The sequence below is a fragment of the Epinephelus lanceolatus genome, chromosome 12 (genome assembly GCF_041903045.1).
Source record: "Epinephelus lanceolatus isolate andai-2023 chromosome 12, ASM4190304v1, whole genome shotgun sequence".
Classification (NCBI taxonomy): domain Eukaryota; kingdom Metazoa; phylum Chordata; class Actinopteri; order Perciformes; family Serranidae; genus Epinephelus; species Epinephelus lanceolatus.
The window spans coordinates 11,141,735-11,166,058 of record NC_135745.1 but is presented as its reverse complement, the minus strand read 5'-3'; the positions used below and the strand labels follow the sequence as shown (position 1 = coordinate 11,166,058).

Here is a 24,324-nt window from a genome sequence, read left to right as displayed (position 1 = left end):
ATGTAATGGTGGATGTTCAGCTCAGAGTATGACTCCTTGCGTTTCAAGTGTGGCTCTGAGAACTTCACGTTCAAGTGTGTGTATATATCCAAGTGAATTGGGTGTAGGAGACCCTCTGCCAATCCATTTAAACTGCGCCCTTGTGTAACTGCATGCAGATTGACTGCTTTCTACATCCCTCCTCTGCTCCCTCTCTCTCTTTCTTAGAAACACACACACTCACACATACACGCGCGCTTGACGCTGGGAGATGCTTTGGCTAAGAACGGAACAGTTTGATGTGGAAAAATTCGACTGCTATGGAAGCATCAGTCGTACTCCAGCTGGGAGCCTGTGAGCTGTAACACAAGCCAAATGAAACCAAATGCACTACTGTATATTTAGCCAATTGTGTGCTCGCTAATGTGATCTGAGTGCTGTTGAAGTTTCTTGACAAAGACTGAAAAGCTTGATCTCGCCTATGAGGACAAGTGAATGGATTTAATGGAGTGCAAACGTGCATTTTTGTGTGTGCACACACTGGTGTTTATTGCATTGGGGTATTATATTCATATTTTTTTCTAAATACAGCGGTCTGCAGGCATCTAAGAGTGATGTATTTCAAGGTGCCTCCTTCTGATTGGCTCTTTCAGACAACCCCAGCCAGGTATCCAGGGTTCTGGTTGCAATAGAGACATTAGACCTGAATGACAATGCACCCGAGCTGGACAGGCAGTACACAACGGCCATGTGCGACTCATCCTCCATCGGGCAGGTCAGTATGTGTTTAAATGACCTCTGACATCGATGTATTTGTCCACATGAAGAGCTCTGTTCCAAAACTACAATTTAAAGCCGCTACATGTAAAAATAAATTCATAGCATTTTCAAATTATTCTGCTGGAACAAGCTTTTGTTTGTATGAAAATGGGACAATCCCAGTCAAAATTGGTGCAGTCTATTCGTCCTTTTCACTGCAGGAACATAACAAAACATAGTTTGACGTATAGCCAATGTCACAGGGTCTGCTTTTGTTCCACACTTCTCCATCTGCCTTGGGGACAAGTCCCTGGAACTGTATTTTGGCACAGCTCATGTGGCCATACTAAATTAAAGTTTGAGGTACTGTTGGCAGTGCTGATGATTGTGATTTGTCAAAAAGGCACAAAAGAGCCTGGAACTGAAGCCTCACAAGGTTCCTGTAAGGGTATAGTTCAGGATATAGGAAGCCCTAGATTATGGGTTATCAAGTCCCTGCATTGGAAAAGGTCTGGACAGTACATACAGCTTTTAGAATATCCATGTCTGTGTCAGTCAGTTCCCAAATTTGATCCAGGTTGAAATATCTCAACAACTACTTGATGGGTTGTCATGAAGTTTTGCGCATTCATGCTTCCCACAGGACTTTTCTTGTATCACTGCCATGAGTATAACATTTGTGGTTGACAGAGAAATGTCTCAACAACTATTAAATGAATGTCCATGAAATTTGGTTCAGATATTCATGTCCCCCTAAGGATGAACTGTATTAACTGTGGTGATCTCACTTTTTAATTAGCTCCATCATTGGGTATTTAATCTGAAGTACGGCCAAGTACCCGCAAAAAAACTAATATTCCCCTCCGCCTCAACTATACTTTGTGTTTACTGCCTATCAGCAGCATGTTAGCATGCTGACATACCAGACCAAGATGGTGAAAATGGTCAACATTATACCAGCTAAACAGCTAAGCATCAGCTTGCTAGCATGGACATACTGAGCATGTTAAAGCTGTAGTTTGTAACTTTTGTAAAAAAAAAACTAACTTTTTGTCATATTTGCTGAAACTGTCACTACAGAAGACAGATGATCTAAAAAATATATTCCTCTGTCTCCTCAAATTGCTTCTTGCTTCTTGTGGTAATTGCTTAGCATTACCACATGTGAACAATAACAACCAATCAGTGATCACATTGTCAAACTAGCCGGCGCTGATCAAATATAAATCAAGACTCTGTACTGAATTGCCAATTTCTTGCCTCAGATGTTTTCAGAAACATATTTTAGTGTACTATTTAGCTGTAAAATGAGAAAGCTGCTCCGGCTGGTGGGCAGTGCCTTCTTCAACTATGTCCAACATAGCTGCTGGGTCGCAAATTTGCTCATTTGACAGCTCAACATTTCATGTTTCTGAAAGCATTTGAGGCAAGAAATAAGCAATAGGCCTACAGTAATCAAAGTTTGATTCATATTTAATCAGTGCTGCCTAGTTTGACAGTTTGACCGCAGTTTACCAACAGTGATTGACAGCTGCCTGAGAGACTCTATGGCTGTGATTGGTTGTTTTTGGTGTGCCATGGTAGAATGTCATTACAAGCATTAGGAAGAACAGGAGGGATATGACCATCTATCCCATGTACTTCTTCCAGAATATGGTGACAGCTTTAATAAATATGACACAAAATTAGCCTCATAAAAGTTACCAACTGTAGCTTTAACATGCTCATAAAATGTATGTATTTTTAATGTGGACATACAATGTTTTTGTACATTTTGTAAAACGTTAAGTATTGCCACCTTTATACAGATCATGGCTTTATACTTTAGTGTATTCTCTTCTATTGTTGATGGCTTATTAGTATCCTTGTATTTTTATACATAGTATGTATGTTTTGTATGCATTATTATTGTGTTTGTATCCATAATTGTCAGACAAAACACAAACATTGTGCTTTATGCTCATAAACAAATCATTTAATACAACATCGCCAAACATAAACTCAAACTTATTCTGTGAGACAAGGAACTAGATAAGATATTATGTATATTTATTACAAACAGTGACGTCTCTTATAAAGAAACACAGTACTTCAGAGCTGTTTCCATTCAAATAAGGAAGCATATTATGCAAAGCCTTGTCTGTTCCAGTATAGGAGCATATAAGGTTCAGTAGTACCATCTATTCAGACATGACAGCATACAGCCACAGCGTGCCCATTTACCATGGAGGCAGGTGAATCCTCCATGGCCTGTTATCGGAATGCAGCAGCTATTCACATTGTAATTAAACTCGAGTCTCCTCTCAGACTGTCTCCCTCCTTCCTGCCATCCGTCTTGCTTTATTTGTGTTCTTGTCTATTTTTTCTGCATCATGGTGTTCTTGCTTGATCCTATCTCAATTATAGAAATCATCTCTGTGCTCCTCAATCTCTCCCTGGAAGCCATCCTTTGCTCTCTCTTTTTTCTCTCCTCCTTCTTCAGTATTCCATGCTGGCTCCATCGTCATAATTTGGTGTCTTGGCCCATCTGTTGTTTTTTGCTGGTGTTTTTTCGTTGCTCTGCTTGTGTCTTTGTTGTTTCGCCACTAAATCTGTGATTCTATGGCAACGACGTTGATTTGTTTTCGCCTGTGATGTTCATGTTTGTGTTTGTGTATGCTGTTATGTGAGTGAGTGGGGAGACAGTTCAAGAAAGAAAGATTATGATAGCGTTGAATGTGTTGGGGTTGTACATGCACGTCTCTGTATGACAAGTCATTAGCCAAAAACGTGTTTGAATATTCCCACCCGGCAACTGATAACATAATGCGACTGTACATAACAAATGCTCTCAAGGCCCAGAGACTCTGACTAACTCAGAGAGCATGCAGCACCCTTCATCCCCCCATTCAGTCTTGTAGCTAGCACTAGAAAGCATTTCTGAAAGGACGTCTTGCATAATGACGACTGGTTTTTCATTAAAAATAAATTACCCATCAGCTTAGGCCGCGGGAGATTTTTTTTTTTTAGATTAATTTTGTTACGATTGCCACTGTACGCTTGTGTAGATGCTAGTACTAAATTGAAAGCCACACTGCACTGTATTTGTGAAAGGCGATTCCTGTCAGACACCGTTATTTATTGGGTGCGAGTATCAGACACAGTTTGCTTGTGTCTCTATACTAATTGTTTGGTTTGTTGTGATTCCTGCTGACGTCGGCTAATGGTTTGTAGCTAAAAGCACTCTCTGTGTAAGTGTTTCTGCCATTACCTTCTCTTTCTCTTCTCCCTGTGCTCCTCCTCCCTCACACACACACACACACACACACACACACACACATATTCACACCCTCCCCTCACCCAATTTCCTCTGCTCTCTCTATCTCTGGGTTTCAGGTGGTGCAGGTGTTGCGGGCGATTGATAGAGATGAGGGAGGGAATGACAGCACTGTGTATTTCAGCATCCCCCCGGAGTCCAGCGCTGCCCTCAACTTCAGCGTCAGGGACAGTGGTGGTAGGCACTCAATCTTTCCCTCTCTCTGTATATCTCTTAATTCCTTTCTTTTGTTCCCTTGGCAGACACACGCTGTTTTCCCCCACTTTTTTAAGGCTCTTAATCCCACATTTTCTGTCCGCCTTTCTCTTTCCATCTTCGTTTTTTTCCCCATTCTCTCTTTCTTTACCCCTCTCTCAAAACCCTATGCCTCTTCCTCTTCTCCCTACCTCCCCCTTCCCATTTTCTGTCTCTGCCTCTCTCTTCTACCATCCATCTCCCAACTCCGGTGGCCCCATTGTTTTGCTTTGTTATCCTCCTCTCTTTTATTCGTCCCTCTTGTTTGCCTGCCCATATCCTCTACATCCATCTTCTATTCCCCACAACCACGTATACTTACTGTTTCCAGTGAAAAGCTTTTGAAGAAATTAGAGCTGCTTTGTTTAATTCACTTCAGCTCAATTGAATTCAGCTACTTAGTATTTGTTTCAAGTACATTCTCCGCCTGTACCGCTTTCTTTGGCCCATTTTCCTGCACAAATACACACGCATGCTGGATACAGTACACACTAAAAAAGATTTTTACAGGGCAGTGCAGTCATGGATACACTTACATGTTGGGCTTGTTAATTCAAGGATGTAGCACGCTACTGCATCAAAACATAGACATTTAGTGTTCATTTTGCACAATAAAACTTCAAAGCCATACTATGCTGAATTTTCCGTAAAAATGTATACTGCATTGAAAGATTCATACAAAAGTAATGCCTCTAAATCATCACTTATGACCCAGTGGAGGTGTGTGGTCATGTATTCAACTGCAAAGACCTTCCGCCTTCATTTTCTTATTTTCTTCCAATTTGCTCTGTTCAGGATGTTCCTGGGCATTTAGCTCCCAGCCAAAAACAGCAGATGAGGTCAGGACATTTTTAAAAAGGTGGCATCCAGGCTGTAAGTAGCACTCATCCAAAAGGAAAGCCACAAAAATCATGGGAACAGCATGAAGAAATTGCAAATATAGCGAGGCGAAGTGCCAAATGGACAAAGCTTGTTCCAAATGAGTGACTCTGGGGTTGGCTTTCACTGTCATCTTGCTAGTGAGTAGTGAAGAAGAGGATTAAGAGCAACGTGGAATTGACCTGCATTTTCTTGGCTGGCTGTTAGCGTAGTTAGCTTGTTGAAGTACAGTACAATATATATAACATTCCTACAATAGTACTCTGCATTATATGCACAAGAAGTATAGAGAGAAGGGACCAAGATGATTTCTTGGTGTATGCAGAAGTTTAATTTATTGCATTATTTATCTGAAGGTATACTATGCAGAGTTTGTGTTGGTCACAGTTTGTAAACACAGCATTCAAACTTGGTCCCTTCTCTCTACACTTCTTGTGCATATAGTGCAGAGTACTATTGTAGGAATGTTATATATATTGTACTGTACTTCAGCAAGCTAACTACGCTAACAGCTGGCCAAGAAAATGCAGGTCAATTCCACGTTGCTCTTAATCCTCTTCTTCACTACTCACCAGCAAGATGACAGTGAAAGCCAACCCCAGAGTCACTCATTTGGAACAAGCTTTGTCCATTTGGCACTTCGCCTCGCTATATTTGCAATTTCTTCATGCTGTTCCCATGATTTTTGTGGCTTTCCTTTTGGACGAGTGCTATATCATAGGCAACTGGACTTGAGTTTCTTGAAGTTGTTTCGCCTCTCATCCAAGAGGCTTCTTCAGTTTTTAGTCACAGGCTTTAAACTCTGTGTGGGTATGAACCCTTACAGAGTTGTTGAGGTCACATATGAGTTCTGGGTTTCAGAGTCATTAAGGTCACATGTGAGTCGTTGACCCACGCGGCCATCTTGTGTGTCCTTAGGGTTAGATGGGACTAGGTGTGAATGGGTGTTAAGTCGTCAGGGAAGGGATCCCAACGCTGCATTGTAGGTGGGTGATAAATAGTGTCGTAGGCCACCTCCTCTGTTTAATGATAGCCGTTCCAGTTTGACGTAGATGGCTTCTGTCACACCTCTTTCAAACCATCTTTCTTCTCTGGCCAAAATGTGAACATTGCTGCTCTCATAGGAGTGTCCCTTCTCCTTTAGATGTCGATGAATAGCTGAGTCTTGACCTGATGGGCTGGCTCTCCTGTGCTGGCACACTGCGAGCGTTTATACACACAGAAGGGATTGGCGAGTTGATCCGAGGTGTCCAATTTTCTGCCTTGTAGGGTAATCATATTGGTGGAACCTTTTTGGTTTAAAAAGATAGAGGCGGCCTTCCGCCACGGGAGGGGCTTTTGAAGACTTGTGGGAGGAGCTGTTGATGGCGCCACATGTGCGACCCACTGGTGGTGGATAAATAGGAAACAGCTGATAGCAGGATAGCAAGAGGGAAACGCAAACCTGATAGACACTACAGTAAAGATGAGCAGCTGGGGAGACAAAGAATTGCATGCCCTCCTTGTCGTCGCAAGTGAAGGACAGGCCAAATTATGAGGGAATTGCCGAAGGACTGACCAGCCACAGCTCCCTCGGAGCACGTCGCTGTTTACGTCACACGCTGAGCTACACGTTTTGTTACTTGCTCACGCCCCCCATTGCCCCGAAAAAGGCGCATTCTGTATAAACAAAAGTAGGTAGGCGGCATTTTGCAGCACTCCCCAATTTTGTTTTTATACTGCCAATGCTGAAAGAAGACTGATTGGGCTTTCCTGCAAATTTGTACAATTCCTATTTAAAAAGGGCTGTTGTTTTGTTTCACCAATGTACACATCTGTGCATTCCTGGCTGCACTGAACTGCACACACTACATTACTCTGTTTATGCCTGGGAGTTTTGTCCTTGGGGTGGACAAGCTTCTGCCTCAGTGTGATACTGGGCTTGAAGCGCAAAGTGATGTGGTGTTTGTTGAAGATCCTCCTGAGTTTCTCAGATACTCCTGCAGCACAATGAATGACGATCTGAAGAAGCCTCTTGGATGAGAGGTGAAACGTTTTCAAGAAACTCAAGCAAGTCCCGTTGCCTACGATATAGCACTTATGATTACCATGACCTGGATGACTGAGAATCTTCACTGACATACACCACGAAATATGTGCTACATTTACTTTTTCGTGCATAAAAGACAAAATAACTTGTCCACAGATATATATATTTTTTCAATTATGCATCACCCATGGAATTTTCTTGTAAACAAACACAGGCATGTTTGCAGTCAGTGTTTCACACCATTGTTTATATCCTTGAGGCCTAACAAACACGCTGAATAAAACATATAACATTTGCAAAGCTGAGGCTTTTTGAATATTTTGAAACCTGCACCATTTACTGCGCAGTACATCCCTGATTACATCAGCTAGGGGTCCTCTTCTTTTTTTACCTCTTGCTGTTCCATCTCACTTTTTGACACATTACAGGACTGTCAATCAGTCAAACTGAGGGAGTTTTACAGCTCACCTGCACTACACATTTGTGTTACTGGCAGAAATAAATATCAAAACATTGCTCCAACAGTGGTAAAAAAAACAAAAAAAAAAAAACATTTGTCAAGTTTGAATTCATGTGTCATGTCAGCCTGGTGTTTTAGGGCTCAATCAAGCTGGTTTGTGAAAAAAAAATTGAAGCAGAATTATTTTGATTTTTTGGCCACTGGAGCAGCACAAGAAACCCTCCATAATACTGACACATTTTCAGCTTGAAAAGCCAATATGATTTACATGTTAGTCTGTTTACACATACCTAACAAATGCTGTGTGTCCACTTTTCTTTTAGCTTTGATTTGGTCTCCACCACCTCCCCAGGGAAAGTTTTGTCTCACTAGCAGCTAAATTCTCCGATACGTTTACCAGCTAGTTGTTAAGTAGGTAGCATAGAGTGGGTTAATCAATGCCTTTTCACTGAAAACAGCTGCGGTTGAAAATTAGGTTGATGACAGTGGTAAGAGTGAACCAAAAAGTAAAGTTGATGGCCATAAAATCAAAACAGTTAGCTAAAATACATTAAAGCACTCCGTAGAGCGGAGGGAAATGGCAAGATTGGATGATTATTCTCTGTGGGTCTAGGAATATGAGCAACCCCTTTTACATTACACGTGCTGATTTGACCCATTGTTAATTTTAGTATTGATTAGTGTTTAAGCCATTTGTACCATTTCAAAATGGTGAAAAAATTATAGTTATCTTGATATGTGGATTCTGTCCCTTGGCTGCACAGACATCCTGGCTAATGTGGTAGCTCTCTAGTGTAGATATTATATATTTCTTATATATACCTTCCTTAAATCTGATATCAAACCTCTGATAATGCTGTCACATTCAACAGTGAAATTTGTATTTCCAGTAGCTGATGAGCTAAGAACTCATTGACTATCATTTGCATCATTGGCCTGCTGATTGCTCCTAAACTTGGCAAAACCACGAGGAGGGAACCTGTTCTAGCTGGTACGTGAATCTGGAGGATAAACTCACTGACATGTGGACTCAAAGGGCTCTTTGATGTGTCATCCAACAGCAGAACAGAGAAAAAGAAGAACATGTTCTGTTCTGATATGGACAGCTTGTCTGACAGATGCATGCTGCATTATTTGCTTTGTTAAAAACGGTAATGATTCGATCTGTGATTCAGATCAGAGAAGATTGTGTGGATAATTCATTCATGTTTATACAATTTTGCAGCGCCTTTCATGCTGATTAAATGCTTTTCACACTATGCTTGTATGCCCTCTTATCTCTGGCCTTATTTTTTCTAGCCTTTTACATTTAATTTAGTAGAAATCTAAAAAGATCTCCCCCGCAGACAGTTCACAGCTCTTTTGCCCAAAAATAAGTGGAGTCAGATCAATAGAAGCCTGAACTCTTTTGTTGTTGCTGCACCCTGGTCTTCTAAATTGTTATATGTGTGTCATTATTGATGAAATCTCAATAAAAAATTTAAAGATGCATGGGCTTGTGATGGTTCCAAAACATACCTGCTTTATTCCTTTGCGGTGTGAATCAATCACCTATTGATTGGAGTCACAAATTTGCAAACATGTGAACAATGATGCATGTCCATCATTTCACAACTGTAACCTCCTGCTGCCATTCAGTGCAGAAGAAAAATGGGAAATTGCAGAATGCAGTAAACAATGGATGAATTGTCTTCCTTCAGGTCCCACAGCCAGTCTGGTGCTGCTGTCCCAGCTCCAACCACTGTCTCGCTCCGCATCCTCCATGCTGACGCTCTTTGTGCCGCTGGTCCTGAGGGACGGGACGTCAGGACTCACCAGCACCGGGACGGTCACAGTGTCCGTCTGTCCCTGCCTGAGAGGAGGGGCACGGGCCGGGGAGAAAGAGAAGGACAAACAGACAGAGGGCGAGTGGGACTGGGAAAGAGAGGCGGTGTGTCTCCCTCAGCAGTCCACACTGCCTTCCCCTGGGCTCAGCACCGCCGCCCTGCTGGCTATCCTGGCTTGTGTTGCCACACTACTGGGTAAATACCTTGATATACAGAAGTTATACACATAGATACAAAATGATGAGATCCCCATGAGACAGTAACAACAATGCAAATCAAAGAAGTGTAATATGAATTACTTTTTGTCCCTGGAAAGACCCTTACTTACAGTATATAACCTACATCATGTTTTTACTACAGCACTCTGCATTATTTATGAAGTTATATCATTAAGATTTACTGCCTATAAAGGAGTGTAATGCTAATCTACAAATAAAAAGATGAGTAAATAGTGTTTAGGGCTGTTTACCCTCCACTACATCCCATGATGCTTAATCTGCATATGAAAATAATGTAGGCAGCAGCGTAAATATTTTTCTTAGTCACAGCTGCTCAATAGCGGGGTTTACTTTTCCTTGCAATTTTGGTCCAGTTATCTCCTCCAGCAAGGTCAGCACTAATCACTGCTAAAATAACAATTCTGAGTGATTATCTGGGCCCTCCGGTTTTTGATAGCAGCATAATAAAATGTCACTGCCACCTTTACAGAAACTCCCAAATGCTCAACTGGATAATGTCTAGGTGCTGAGAAGGCTTTGGCTCATGGCCAGCATCATTGTCATTTCTATTCAGTCTGTTGGATCACTACTCATGCCTTGTTGATAGGGGCATTATCATTCTGCAGGAGACCAGTTCAATCAAGAAGGAAACGCAACATGGCGTGAAGGTGATCATGCAGAGTGGCTTTTGGTGGAGTTTAGAATTTAGTTCCCCAAGTGACAAGGGCATAAACTATACCAGGAAATACACTCAACTTTAAAGCATTCGTCTCAAGTTTGGAGCTTTAGAAGAGAGCTAGAGTTCTGTGCCAGGACAGTTTAGTTTTTCTTGTCTATAAGAGGTTCATGCTAATCCTGAACAGTATAACTGGGCCCTGCAAAAAATGCCAAATGTTCTTACAGAAGCTCTGACAACAGCTCCGTCAGGATCCCATCTGGTTATTAAAAAGGGGCTTGGCATACATAAGGTGGATATCAAGCCATTTGGTAACCACTCTCTGTGGCTCCTATGAAGAGAAATATACATGTTAGTCATGGCATGAAGGTGATCCCTCACATTGTAATGAAAGATTAGAGACTTCCCACTCCTCTCAGGAATCATTACATTAGTGCCATGGAAATCAGATCATGCCACCTCCAACAACATTAAGGTTGCAGATTGACTTACTGCAGCAGCTTTACCACCTGTGGTGCATCAATATAGAGACACAAGCACCTAGTGTGCACAGTATGCACGTACACCAGTGCCTCATATCCACTAAGCAGTCTGGTTCAATTCAGGCCGTAACACATTAGAGTGGTTATTTTTGTGTTTCCATTGCCATATGTTGTGTATAGTACCAACAGAACCATTCCAAGCCATACCGTTTTTTTGTAACCCTTCTGTTGAGGTACCTAGCAAACTGATTTAATTCTAATAGGTGGAGCAATGCAGAACAGAATGTAAAAAACATCCAGTAACAGCCCTGCCCACATTTAAGGGTACTTACTGCTACGGAAATGTAAAACAGATCTAGGGTATCTTAGGTACATGTTTGTACGGGTTATGTACAGAATCAAAGGGTACTATGCCAAAGTGTTGTGGAAACGGAGCTCAAGACAACCAAGTAGAGCTCTTTCAAACTGGATCCAATAAAATTGACTGTTCATGAACCCCTAGCTCAAACAGTGATTGTCCAATCATAGCTTGGCAACTGTAACTAAGCACAGTGTGTCTGTAAAGGTATTGATTTCTCCACATGGTAAAAAAACAGTTTAAATGATGCTCCAATAACAGAGACACTCAGATTCTCAAGAGTTCGGAGAGTTCTGGCTTTTTGTAGCTTTTGAAAAATTAAACTCAAGGGCAAAAGTGTAAAGAATTGATACTGCTCAAACATAAGCCACACTGTGTGCCTGGTCTGCCTTACCAAAGGCAAGGGCCATGTCAGTGGCTAACTACAGTATATTAAGGAGTAACATCTTACTTTAGAAGAACAGGAACATCCTAGATGCTAGTATAGCAGAGTTTAGAGTAATGAGTGGTTGGCTCTTTCACAGGGTTTATGTTAATAAATCAGCTTGAAACATTATTCCCATTAGACCCATTGTTTGAAAAAGTATTGCAAATTCTGAATTTTTGGGTTTTAGTGAAACTTAAGGATCAGTCAGTTATTTTTGAGTTTCTTTTAATCTGTCCTCAGGGTCCCTTTTGGATCAGGTGTCTTTTTAAAAAGACGATTTATGCATGTTCGAGTAGGTGTTTCATGGGCTGCTGCTCTGCACCTACATCTTTATTCAACAATTTCCAATATTAACCATATGCAATAATATTTCCCCACTTTATATGTGATGAACGTATTGAGTTTAACAAAAATTCGTGTCAAATAGTGCATAACTAGAGCAGAACAAATCCATCCTTCCGGGTGGATTTTATCACAGGTAGTCTTGTTGGACAAGGGCCACCACCTTGGTTCTTTGCCCACAGCCCTGGGTCAAATGTAGCTGTCTTTGCTCTGGGAATATGGTGTACGAGTGGTGGAGTCATGGGAGAATAAAGCGGCCATTTGCCTGACTGGGGCTCAAAGTCAATTACACAGTGGAGGCATGTAGCCTGCTGATATGATATACCAGCCCTCTAACCCAAGGCCTCTTCTGTATTTGTTTTGTCTCTGTCTCACCTCTTTGTCTGCCTGAATATTTCTCCCTTGCTTGCTCTCTCCTCTTCCTCCATCCCTTTATTTCCCCTGTGACTTCTGCCCCCTCCCCTCTTGTTAATCATTCTTTTTCCAATTTCTCTCCTATGCCTCAATATCTTTTATTCCCTCTGCCTCCCCTCTGCAGCGGTGAGCGCCCTGTCACTGTCACTGCGCCGTCAGAAGCGCGACTCCCTGTCACCACTGGAGGAGGACGACGTGCGTGAGAACATCATAACGTATGATGACGAGGGCGGGGGCGAGGCCGACACGGCTGCCTTTGACATTGCTGCGCTCCAGAGCGCCCCACACAGCTCACGCTCACGTGGCTATCGCACACTGGACAGCAGGAATGTGTACGTAGGCAGAGAGTGTGTGTGGTGGGGAGATTTTGTTTACATGTACACATTTAACTCTTGTTATTTAATTGCATCAAACCTCATGGCTGGCCTCTTATTATACACTAAAAGGAAGTTAGGGAGGAAACAAATCTACCCCTTCAGAGTAAAATCTTTCATCTCAGTCCAGCACTTAATTGATCCCCTTAAGTAACTGATCGAGCCTTAACTCCCAGATCATAATCAGTCAGCGATCAAAATGCTGAGACAGAAGGCTATCAAGCTCTGCAGTCCTGGGAGACCACTTTGTTGTGCTCGTTTTGTTAAAGCTCGTTTATGTTCTGCTACATCAGAGAGCTGTTTGCACCCACTTTGATGTTCCTGTGAAACATTGTTATTGCCTTTGGACCAATAATTAGCTCCGACGAATTCATGCAAAGCCATATGGAGAGGCCATAAACAAGTACAAAGGCTGCATTTAGTTTATCGAAAATTGCTTCTCGCAATTTATGGAGGTGGACACAACGACATGAAAAACCTTTTAAATCTAATGCAATCCATTGCAATATCCTCGCAATAAAACCACCTTTGTGGTGTTTTTAATGTTTCATTTTTCTTGACTCTGTGTCACGGAGGAGCAGATAGTTTAACTTTATGGGAACTTTTAAGCTGTGGTTCATGGTTTTGTTGTTTTGTGTTAGTAAGAGCTTGCCAGTGGCGCCCCCAAAAAATTTTCACAAGGGTGACCAGATGGGGTGACTGAAAATCTAGAGGGGGCACACCCAAACCAAAAGCTATAGTTGAATTTTAGGGATAAGATTATGCTGTTGAAGTATATAGGTTAGCTGAAAACTTTGGCAATATGGAAAATTTAGGAATTTGCACATGGATATACTTTGGTACAGTTTTATTACAGTTAATATTACTAATTATTTAATGTACATAAAGTAATACTGGTTCAGTTAACAATTTGAGCTCCAAAACAATCCTATTTTAATGTGTTATGTTTCCAAACATGTTAGGCGATTAAATGCTCTTCCAGTGGTTGGTCCATGGTTGGTACCAGTGGATGCCTTAGGTTTTCTAGTTTTATAAGATACAACCTCCTTGCTAAAGACAGTAATGTTGGCCCAATGTTGGGGCCAGCAATTGTACCAGAATTTCACACAGACTTACCAAGAGAGCTTTTGTTTAGTCTGAGAAAGTTACCCTGATGATGTTGTCAGGGTTATCTTGCATTGTGCTGGCTACAATTTTTAACAGGATGCTTGCATTGCTTTTCAAAAGTTTATAGTTTGATATTCATACTGGAGGCTCAAAGTCAGAACATCTTGGCCTTGGCTGCATCAAGTTTGACTTTTTTTATTATTATTATTATTATTCTGTCTACGAAAGTCACCCAGTGAGAACGCAATAAAAATGTCACTGGAAATATTTTTCCCCAAGGTGCCTAAAAGAACAGAAATGCTCTACAATTTGAATATAATGCTTTATGGTACAAAACCACCAGCTATGGTCTCAAAAATTCTCTTGTGTGTTGTGGTGGGCCAGCAAATTAAAGGTCCATATCGTTAAACATCAGATTTTCATGTCTGTTTTTAATATAAAGCAGGTATAGGTGTATTTGAATACTGTGAAAGTATCAAAATGCTCAATCCACAAAATCCATATTTAGGGTCTTTAAACAAGCCCCCAAGACTTCCATGAGGTTGTGATGTCACAACCGCTACAGTACTGTTACAGTTATTTCCCTGGCCGCAATAATGGTGCAGACATGATGAGAGTGCAGATGCAGAGGACCTGGAAACACTGACCAATCAGAGCAGACTGAGTTTTTTTGGAGGGGGGCTTGAAGAGACAAGCATTAAAATGGAGCGATTCAGATAGAAGGGTGAATACAGGTATATTCAGGCAGACTTTATGACAAAAGTAATGTTTTGTTAACATAAAAGCATGTAAATACAAGTATGTGCCTTAAAGTGAGCATAATATGGGACCTGTAAGACATACACTAGTTATGTCCTAGTTGGATTCACACCAGAGACCTTTATTTCTTGTCACTCCATCATTTGCTGTCAAATAAAGACAGAAATGCCACAAAAAATACCGGACTTATCAAAGTTAAATTGAAATTTTGCCTTGTGTCTTACAGACGTTACGCCCATCATAACCAAGACAAAAGTCGTACCTACAGCTGGGCTCAGAATCCGGGCGTGGATCACAACTACTCAGGACAAGGAGGACCTCTCTATGGTCGCCTCTGTTACAGCAGCCACACATTACCCGTTCTCCGCCGTGCACCAGGTGGAACATTTGAACCAGGCCTGGCAGAACTGGGATACCGCTATCCTGGAAGCCAGCCAGACCACTCTCTGGTCATCCAGAACCAGGGAGCCATGGTGGGGGCAATGGAGTCTGGGGCAGTGTACGTAGCTCCCACAGATCTCAGCACAGGGAGCCGAACAGGGAGTCGCACGGGAAGCCGTGACGGGACTGCACCCCAAAGTGGGGTAAGCACATCAGATGGAGGAACGCCAAGGACCAGTGACAGCCAGGAGAGAGGAGGAGGGACAGGAACCACAAGCAATTGCACAGAGGGCAGCAATGAGGACAAAGTGAACCACAATCAAGATGTGGACTGGGTAAGCATCACTTTGACCCTGCTTTCACACCAAAAGTGCAATTTTGGATCGTAATTTAGCTGATCTACTTTGACCCCAAATATGCTACTTATGCAAATAAGTTTTGTTGGATTCAATTTTGCTGTAGAGAAAAATAAAGAAGTAATGTTTTTGCAGTCTTAATTGCAGGACTTAAAGAGTAAATTTGGTGTTTTCAACCTGGACCATCTTTTCCCATGTATTTGTGTCTCAGTGACTAATGGGAACAACGATTTTTGAAATTGGTCTAGTGTTGAGAGAGAACCTTGCATTGATATTGTAAGTGTCCCTGCAAAAATAGACCTTTTTGTTAAAAGGCAAGATCATTTGTGTTTAACCAGAGGCTGTTCCAAAATTGCTATTGACAAACCCACCAGACTCCATTTGAATAAACAGTAATTTTACCTTATATAGAGCCTGCATATTTTCACATCTAACTGAGTGAATAAGGGTTAATTTCAGCCAAACCAGAGTAAGTGATTGTTGAATAAGTGGAAGGACAAACTAAGATGTTTTTGTGAGTTTTGTTTTGTTTCTGTTGACTTTTAATGAAGTGTGTTTTGCAGGTTTAAAATTACTGTTTATCTAAATTGAAGTCTGGTTGGTTTTGCGATTGCAATTTCCGTAATGTTTCTGATTAGATAAAAAGGATCTTACTCTTTCACAAACATGTGTTTTTCTGAAGGGTCCTTTCCATGATATTGTCAGACGGTATAATAACAATCTGAGCATGTTGGTGACAGAAACAAGTACTTTTAGTGGATGTAAATTGATATTGCACAATTGCCTATTAATGTTAACATTGTAGCTTGTTCCGCCCCTGCTGGCTGCAGCGCTCTCCCTCAATACTGGACAAATAAAAAAAAATGATAGCCTTCATTAGATACAAGAGCATGAGGAAATAGGGTCTCGGTTGAAAAATACCAGTCACCCTTTAAGTTATTTTACTGTTCGATCTGGTCTACCCAGTCTTCAAGAAGATGATGGGGGACAATTAATATTGTTATTGTCTACATAGCAATGTTGTCAGTAGCATCCAAATGAGCTGTTTTGTTTGGTGTGAAACTGGCATGTGAATGGATTCTGTACTGCAACACAGTTTAATATAGATGGATGGATGATGTTTCAGGAAGGAGAAAAGGTGATAGACGTTGTATTGAATAATGAATTAAAACTGAATAAATGACTTGATTAATGATAGATGGCTGCATTGGAGAAAGCATTAAAGTTGAATGAATGACTTAATAAATAAATTAAATAAGCAAACGAGTAAGTAAGAAAGTAATTAAGCAAATATGAAATAATTATTAAGCTTGCATTCAACCTGATATACTGTATTATTGCAGTGAATGTGAGGCTGTAATATTTTTCATTTCTGTACTGTAGCAGAAGTGTCCAGGACAATGCTGAAAGAGGAGGATGATTCAGACATATCAGCACATTTATATCCTGTCGTACATTATCTTTTCTGTGTTTTGTTTTATTTAGTAGGCCATAGCAAGGCTGCCTGGCCTTTCCTTTATTTAATTTTCAAATATTCTATCTCTCGATCACTTCCCTCTCCATCTCCCTCTCACAGTGCAGTGTTAGCTCATTCTAGTGTTCAATTAATATCTACGGCTTCTTCCAACTCTGCCTTTCTTCCACTCTGTTCTGCTCGACGTCTGTCTCTCCTTCGTCTCAATCATTTTTTTATTATCACCATCTCCTGCTTTTCCTCCATTCGGGCTCTATGTCATCACACTTCCCCCCCATCTCTCTGCTTTTATTATGCCTTTCATTGAATCATCCTTCATCCCATTCTGTGTTACTGTAACCAAACCTAACAGTTCCATACCCTACCCAAGCCCCAAACTGAAACCACTCGTGCTCGCCTACGTTCCCTCCAGGTGCAGTCGGAGACATTACCCAGGGAGCAGCACCTTGTCATGACCCGATCCGGCTCCATGATTGGCCAGGGTCACGGCACAGGAGGATGGGTGTGCGACTCGGCTACCCTCCCCATGGCGGGACGCAGGGCCTCTCGCACGGGCATGTCCCCAAAACGCACAAGCTCTGGCCAGGCTGAATCTGACTCTGGTGGAGGAGGTGGTGGAGGAGGAGGAGGAGGAGGAGGAGGAGGAGGAGGGGGAGGGGGAGGGGGAAATGGAAATGGAAGTGGTGGAACCTCCGCAGATGGACAACAGCAACCTGCCAGTGGACGCAACTACGCCACTGTCCTGCAGGGGGAGGTATCTGGACAGAGGGACTACCCTGGCAGCTTGGGGAGAGGAGGACTAGAGATGGGGAGCAACTTTGTGGTGGCGAGGCCAGACAGGGAGGGCGGAGGGATATCATCTGTCTACCCCGATGCAGCTGGCTTTATTGGGGACTGGCGTGATCGGGTGGGTCTGGGGGGGTATGTTTTGGGCAGAAGGGATATAACCCCCCAGCTCTTTCCCTTCCCAGGGCAGCCTCGGGGAGCATATGGCGGTGTGATGGGCTTCGGGGCCGGCTGGGTTCCGGGAATGGAGGCTGCGAGAGGAGCTCCAGGGCCCGGGGGTCCCTCCTTGGCACTGAGGGTGGGTGAGTTCCTACGTCTGCGTCTTGCCCAGGTCACTTTTGACCCTTCGCAGCCACCGTACGACTCTGTGCAGGTGTACGGCCTGGAGGGCACAGGGTCCCGGGCTGGATCCCTCAGCTCACTTGAGAGCGAAGGAGAGAAGGATGCAGAGAAAGAGGAGTGGGGGGCAGGGCTGGAAGAATGGGGCCCCCAGTTCCAGAAATTAGCTCAACTCTTCAAAGACAGGGAGAAAGAACGGGAGGAGAAGGAAAAAGTTGATGAGGGTGCCAAAAAGGAGAAGGAAAAGAAAGATGAGCCGGAGAAGAAAGAGAAAAAAGAGGGAGGGGAGCAGGCTGGAGAAGAGGGGAAAGACTGAGAAAGGATACAAATGAAACAAATAGGGGCAAAGGGGGTAAGAGGGAATCGGAGGATGATGAAAAGGCAACCAGAGCTAGAATAATGTGAAGAGAAGTTAAAGGAGAGAAAGATGAAGAGGCAAAGTAATAAAAAGAGACAGAGAAAAATGAGCCTAGGGAGGGTGGAGAGTGCGAGGGCAGGGGGAGTTAGTGATTGATGTAATTTAAAGCAATAAGTGTTGAAACGCTGATATGGTTGAGCACAGATACTGAGACAATGCAGAGGCTGCTTCTGCTCGGGGCAGCAACAATTTGTTAAACGCTTTGGACAAAGAAAAACAACCCAAACATTCAAGACTCGATTTAATTCAACTCTCACGTATGGAATGAGAAACAGCAGGAAACAAGAAGAAAGACGTTTTTCTCGTCGTGTGTGTCGGTCTGCTCTTTGTGTCCGCATGTGTGTGTTTGTGTGTGAGAGAAGTCTGCGAGGGAATACGGATGTGCATATACGTACTTGTGTGTGTGAGCGTATATGTGTGCATAAGATGGAGCGATAGAGGCAGGGAGAAATCATGCTACCCAGAGACAATTTAAAGATGAGACCGGCGACTGATGATACGTAAGCTGCGCCATTAGTTTTCGGGACAACGTGCAAGAGTAAACATTTAACGAGGAAGTTTAGAAAGTAGGATAACACACAGGGGATGAAATATGTGTTTGAATATAAAGCCAATGGGAAAGGGGGATGGATGTATAGAGAGAGAAAAACGGTTGTGGAAGTGAGACGATTGTACAGAAACTGTTACTTTTTATTCCATCTGCAGTGGCAGAAAAGTGAATTATTCAGCTCACTACTTCATTCCAAATGAAAATGATGAATCATTTAAATCCTGCAAAAGATTCTCCCTCCTCTCAGCCCACGAGGAAAACAGACATTGTGAAAAATTTAAACGATTTAGGGATGTGATCCCCCAAACCTCCCCACCCTCCACCCCTCTCATCCCTCCAGCTTTTTGTAGTCGAGTGTTGGTATGTTTACAAAGACTCACACACAAACACACACACACAGACACAAAACAACTGATGCGCACCATGAGGCTTTGATTGTACTATGGTAAATTATAAAAGCAAACCCATCCACAACTATTCCATCTACTATATGGAGTAATGATGACTCTATTATTCATCTCTTTAATGTTTATATGGAAGAAGTCTCCTATTTTTTATCCCCACTGTAGTCTCACTTGACACGTCTCGAGGACAACGTATGCATGATTTTTGAAAACAGCAGCAAAGCTAAAAAGGCAATCAATTCTGTTTTGAACTATCGTACCTCCCAAATGAAAATTTCCATAGATCTGTAATGAAATTATAAAGGAACAAAACCACAGAGACTCCCACGACAGGCTTTTTGTTCTTGTTAAAGGTCAGGATGCAAATGAGCTGGAGTTTTCAGCTGGAATGCACTTTTATACTGTGTGATGTTCAATAATAGATAATGAATAATGTCAAAGATTACAGTTGTTTTATAAGATGTCAATTAAACAAAAAAAAAGATACAATGTTTGACTGTATGTAAAAGCATTTCAAATGTAAATACCACTGAATATTATTGCTAAAAGAGAGTATATAAAATGAAAAAAAAAAAAAAAAAATCTAAAGCAGAACTTGTCCAAATGGAGCACTGTTGGGACTATCTCTATGTACTGTAGATTAGAAAATGGAGTAATGGAGCTGGATTTAACAGCCTCCCTGGACTGAAAACAACACCATGTATTCAACACCTGTGTAAAACATAAACAGGTTTGGTTTGTGGTAGCGCTCGTCTGAGATGGACAAGCCAGAGAATCAATTATACATGTGGCCTCTGGCAGAAGTTTGCTGTGCAAAGTATTAGTTAGAGGAAGCCTCAGAACTAGCCTGTCGCTGCGAAGGATCCCAGCGGGACAAGGAGAAATTCCCCGAACAGACATACAACAGAAATTCAGTCTCTTCCTTAAAATCTGGGTTATTATTCTGCAAAAGTAAAGTGATAAATGAAAATGGAATTTGTAATAAGTTTCTAGGACAGCTCTGTCATTAGTGTTGCACTGCCTGAGAGATATGAAACAAAGTTTTATAGATGGTTACTTATCTCTAGAAATATAATAAACTGTACATTTAAGATTTTTAATAAAAGCACGGGAAAGTCACTGTCCATCAAATGTCATCTTTCATGCATTTTAGGCAATGCAACTCAATGACCCATTTAATATTACCTTTTGCTTTGCCTTGACCACGGCGTAGATCTAAAGTCAAGCAGAGTCTCTAACATTGTGGAATAAAAACAGTCAGATCTGTTGAATTTTTGGAGTCCCGAGGGGAATTTTGCCACGTACCCCAACCTGAAAGTGGATGTCTTTGGTGTGCCATCACAGAAACGTCACCATTTGTCACTGGTTCGCTGTAAAGCCACCCACATAAAGTCAAGCTACCAGCTTTGCTATTGTCCACCATAATCTTGTTGTCAAGGTCTGCTTCTGTCAACACTTAGTTAACCAATCAGGAAGTCAGACTACGTGCTGACCCAAACAAAACCCACATACACCTCTGTACCCTTTACCTGAGCCACAGACTTACCCATACAGTGCCACTGTGCAGACTGGATGGTGTCAGGACCAATGTACAAATACTGCACAATAACTGGAGAAGAGTGTGGGGGGGCACAGAACCTCAGGGGGGATCTGAGTTATAAGTCATTTTGCTGATCATCAATACCTCAACACCCTAAAGCTACTTCAACTTTTCATTAGCTATGTAACACAAAGCCAAAGTGACAAGGCGTATAAGCAATTAGACACATACAGCAATATACTGTGTGCCAACCTCAAAGGATAATTCCGCTTTATTACAACTTGGGTCTTATTGTCATAGTTTTTACTATTATTTCTATCGGTGATAATAACATTGTGCTTTACAGGTTAACAGGTGAGACCTGGGACTGAGAAACATCTCTTTAGAGAAGTGAAATAGGGCAAGAAACACAAGCTTACAGGTCTAAAACAAATGTCAGCCAGAGTTATTTGAGAAAAGGCAAATGGTAAAATTAGTTGCATAGATGTGCATGCACACACTGTTTCTTAGCAGGATTATTGCAAACATTTTGACAATGTTTATATGGTATCTTGAGCAAATCAGATAGATATTAGATATCAAGACAGCTCAGTGTAATGCACCTGTGATGGACTGAAATATCATTTTAGCTACATGTAGAAAAAGTGTAATTACATCCACCTCTTCAAGACGCATACGTAATTTTTACCCCTCGGTAAGCAGTCTGTGTAAGTGGTGACACTGGTGTTAAACTAAGTGGTGGTTCTCCCTGTCAAGTTTCATTTATATAGCACTTTTAAAAGCAAACAGGTTTTGCAACAAAGTGCTTCACAAAGACAGACATATCTGTGTACACACAATCATAGAGACATTTAAGTGCATAGATGAGTAAAGCAGGATTAAAATAGAAACAAGTTTAAACACAATTGAAATCCAGGGAATTAGGTAAAAATAGGAAACAGGTTAAACACAATTAAAAGCCAGAGAATTAAAGTGGGTCTTAGCCCCGACCTTGCCTTTTTTTCCCCCACAAATGGGGCACAGCCACCATGCCACAGTGATCTAAGGGGTCTATTGGTGCTGTAAGGGCCGAGACGTTGACATATATCTACATCATGGAGAGATTTGTAGACAATTCGAAGGATATTTAAGTTTATCCTAAAATGAACAGGGAGTCAGTGTCACAGTAAGGTGTGTTTACCTGATTCCTGATCAGTTCATACTTTAAATGATCTGCATTACAACCACCTTCTCAGTTGGAATAGGGGTGAGTGTTAATCAAAGTGTGTTTAATCTCATCTGGATTTTATCTGGATACTAAACTACTGCCTTTTTTTTTTACAATCTACTGAGTTGTTTGACCTCTTGTCTCTATTTCACTTTGTTGTAGCAATGTGAACATGTTTCCTGTTCCCAGCAATTAGACAGGTGTGAACGTATCTGATATAGATGAGACCCAGGTTGTAATAAATCAGAATTATCCTTTAAACCTCGTTTTATTGGAGCAGAATGTCAGATGATTTAGAGTAGATGAAATGACATGATGTCTCGAATGAGAATTTCACTGGTAAACCTGAAATGACTGCCAAAGAACTTGGAACCATTTTGTTATGAGAATGAGTTTCGTCGTAAAGAGCACTAATGTGCTGCTTTGCCAATGCATCATCTGGGCAATGTTTTTCTCAGCATTTACGTGGAATGTGCCAACTTTCTGAGTTTCTCTGTGTCTCAACAAAAACACACAGAAAAACTAATTTTCATAACAGTATTTCCAATTCTGGGCTAGCCATTGCAAAAGCAATTAGCATCGGTATACCAATAAGTGACCTTTCTTGCCATTCCAATTATATGGTTTATTCCACAGTCTTGATTGGCTCCAGGTGTTCTCATCTCTGCTGATTGGTCTAATTCAAAGTTCTGATCTGGCTGATTGGTCAAAATCAAAGTGATGATTCTCCTGATTTGTCTTATTTTAGAGTTCTGGAGTACTGCGCCGACTAAACCACTTGACGGAGCTGATTATCCCACCTCCTGAGCCCGGCAAATTGGTTCAATCAAAAGCGTGATTAGTGGAATCAGTTGTTTTAAATAGAATAAAAGCCTGCAGTCTCTGCAGCACTGCGCAGCTCCTTTTCACTACTTAAGATAGCTCAGATGCACCAACCCACAGTGACTGACGAAAGAGGTTCTGTCAGGCCATTTGTCAAGTCCTGCGCCCAAAAACACCCCCCTGTATACCGAGGATAATGAAGTCACACTTGGAGGATGGGAGCAGGTATCTTAGCATTTAGATTTGTTTATATGTAGCTCAAGGGTGCAGGTTGAAGGACGTGACCTCTGGAGTCCTCTTGACCCCAACCAGGTCAACCCCATCGGTTCTGTGCCCTCCGGTGACTTCATTGCTCTTGCACGATGTTGATACAATTCCACAATTGCGTGCTGAACAAAGTGTATTTATTTCTGTTGTACTTTTTCTTTTTGTAAATTTGAATAAAAAAGGAACTATTTCAAAGAGATGAGTCAGACCCACTCTGTCCTCCTTTCTGCAGCCTCCTGAATTTCTGGATAATCAGACTTCTGCTGCTTGCGTGTGTGAATGTGTGCCCTCTGTTTGTGTGTGTGTGTGTGCATGTGTGTGTGTGTGTGTGTGTGTAAGAGAGAGACAGTAGGAGAGCACGATTGAGAGATGTTCTGTGCAGTGCATACAAATGCGTGCACACCTTGTGAGCATGTGTCTTGTTGTGAGTAGGTGGGTGTGCCATGTCAAATTGGCCCCTTGAAATTTCCAAACCACAGACAGTGTGTGTGTGTGTGTGTGTGTGTGTGTGCGTCTGACTGCAGGATGAAGGAACACCTTGTCTGGTCTGATCCAGCCCGGTGGGGGGATGTGAGGTCAGTAATAGAGGACAGACGGAGAGTTCTGCAGAGCAATCACGCTTTCAGACAGAGGGGAGGGGGTTCTCTGTTTGTTCGCCGGCATAAAAAAAAGCAAAAAAAAAAAAAAAAAGGACATTTTGAACCCAAGAGCAGCAGCAAATAGAGTAGACCTGACAGCTGCAACCGAATAATACAGGCCCCTTTACCAATCCTCGCAGCTCTCCTGCATTCTGCAGCCCTCGTCCCCGGCTGAATGATGGATCGGGAAGATGTGCGCCATTGCTGTGTGACTGAATAGCTGGTTAAAAAGATTTATTACAATAATCAAATATGAAGGAGGGGATTATTTCTACATGATGGTTTAGAGAATGATCGTGTTAGCTGGGTCTCCGCTTGATTACAATGATAATACCCGCCTCAAGTCAGGAGAGGGAGAGAAACAGAGGGAGAGCGAATGGATAGAGAGAACCATATTAGCAGTTAATATGCAAGTCTGTTGCATTACATAAAACAGTATTTGTGATTGGGTTAGAGCTGATTCTGCTGAGCACTGAGGAAAAAAAAAGCCCTTCGCCATCTCT

General features: G+C 41.9%; 1 protein-coding gene across 1 annotated transcript in view; it reads left to right on the top strand.

Annotated features, from left to right (window-relative positions):
* The window catches only part of cdh24b (cadherin 24, type 2b), a 175,701-nt gene extending 152,319 nt beyond the window's left edge, over positions 1-23,382 (top strand). The window contains exons 9-14 of the mRNA XM_033650928.2: positions 633-754; positions 4,114-4,231; positions 9,357-9,677; positions 12,524-12,731; positions 14,866-15,355; positions 17,263-23,382. Of these exons, the coding sequence (XP_033506819.2) occupies positions 633-754; positions 4,114-4,231; positions 9,357-9,677; positions 12,524-12,731; positions 14,866-15,355; positions 17,263-18,291 (2,288 nt within the window). The 3' untranslated portion in view covers positions 18,292-23,382. The remainder of the gene's footprint in view (positions 1-632; positions 755-4,113; positions 4,232-9,356; positions 9,678-12,523; positions 12,732-14,865; positions 15,356-17,262) is intronic.
* The last annotated feature ends 942 nt before the right edge of the window (positions 23,383-24,324 follow it).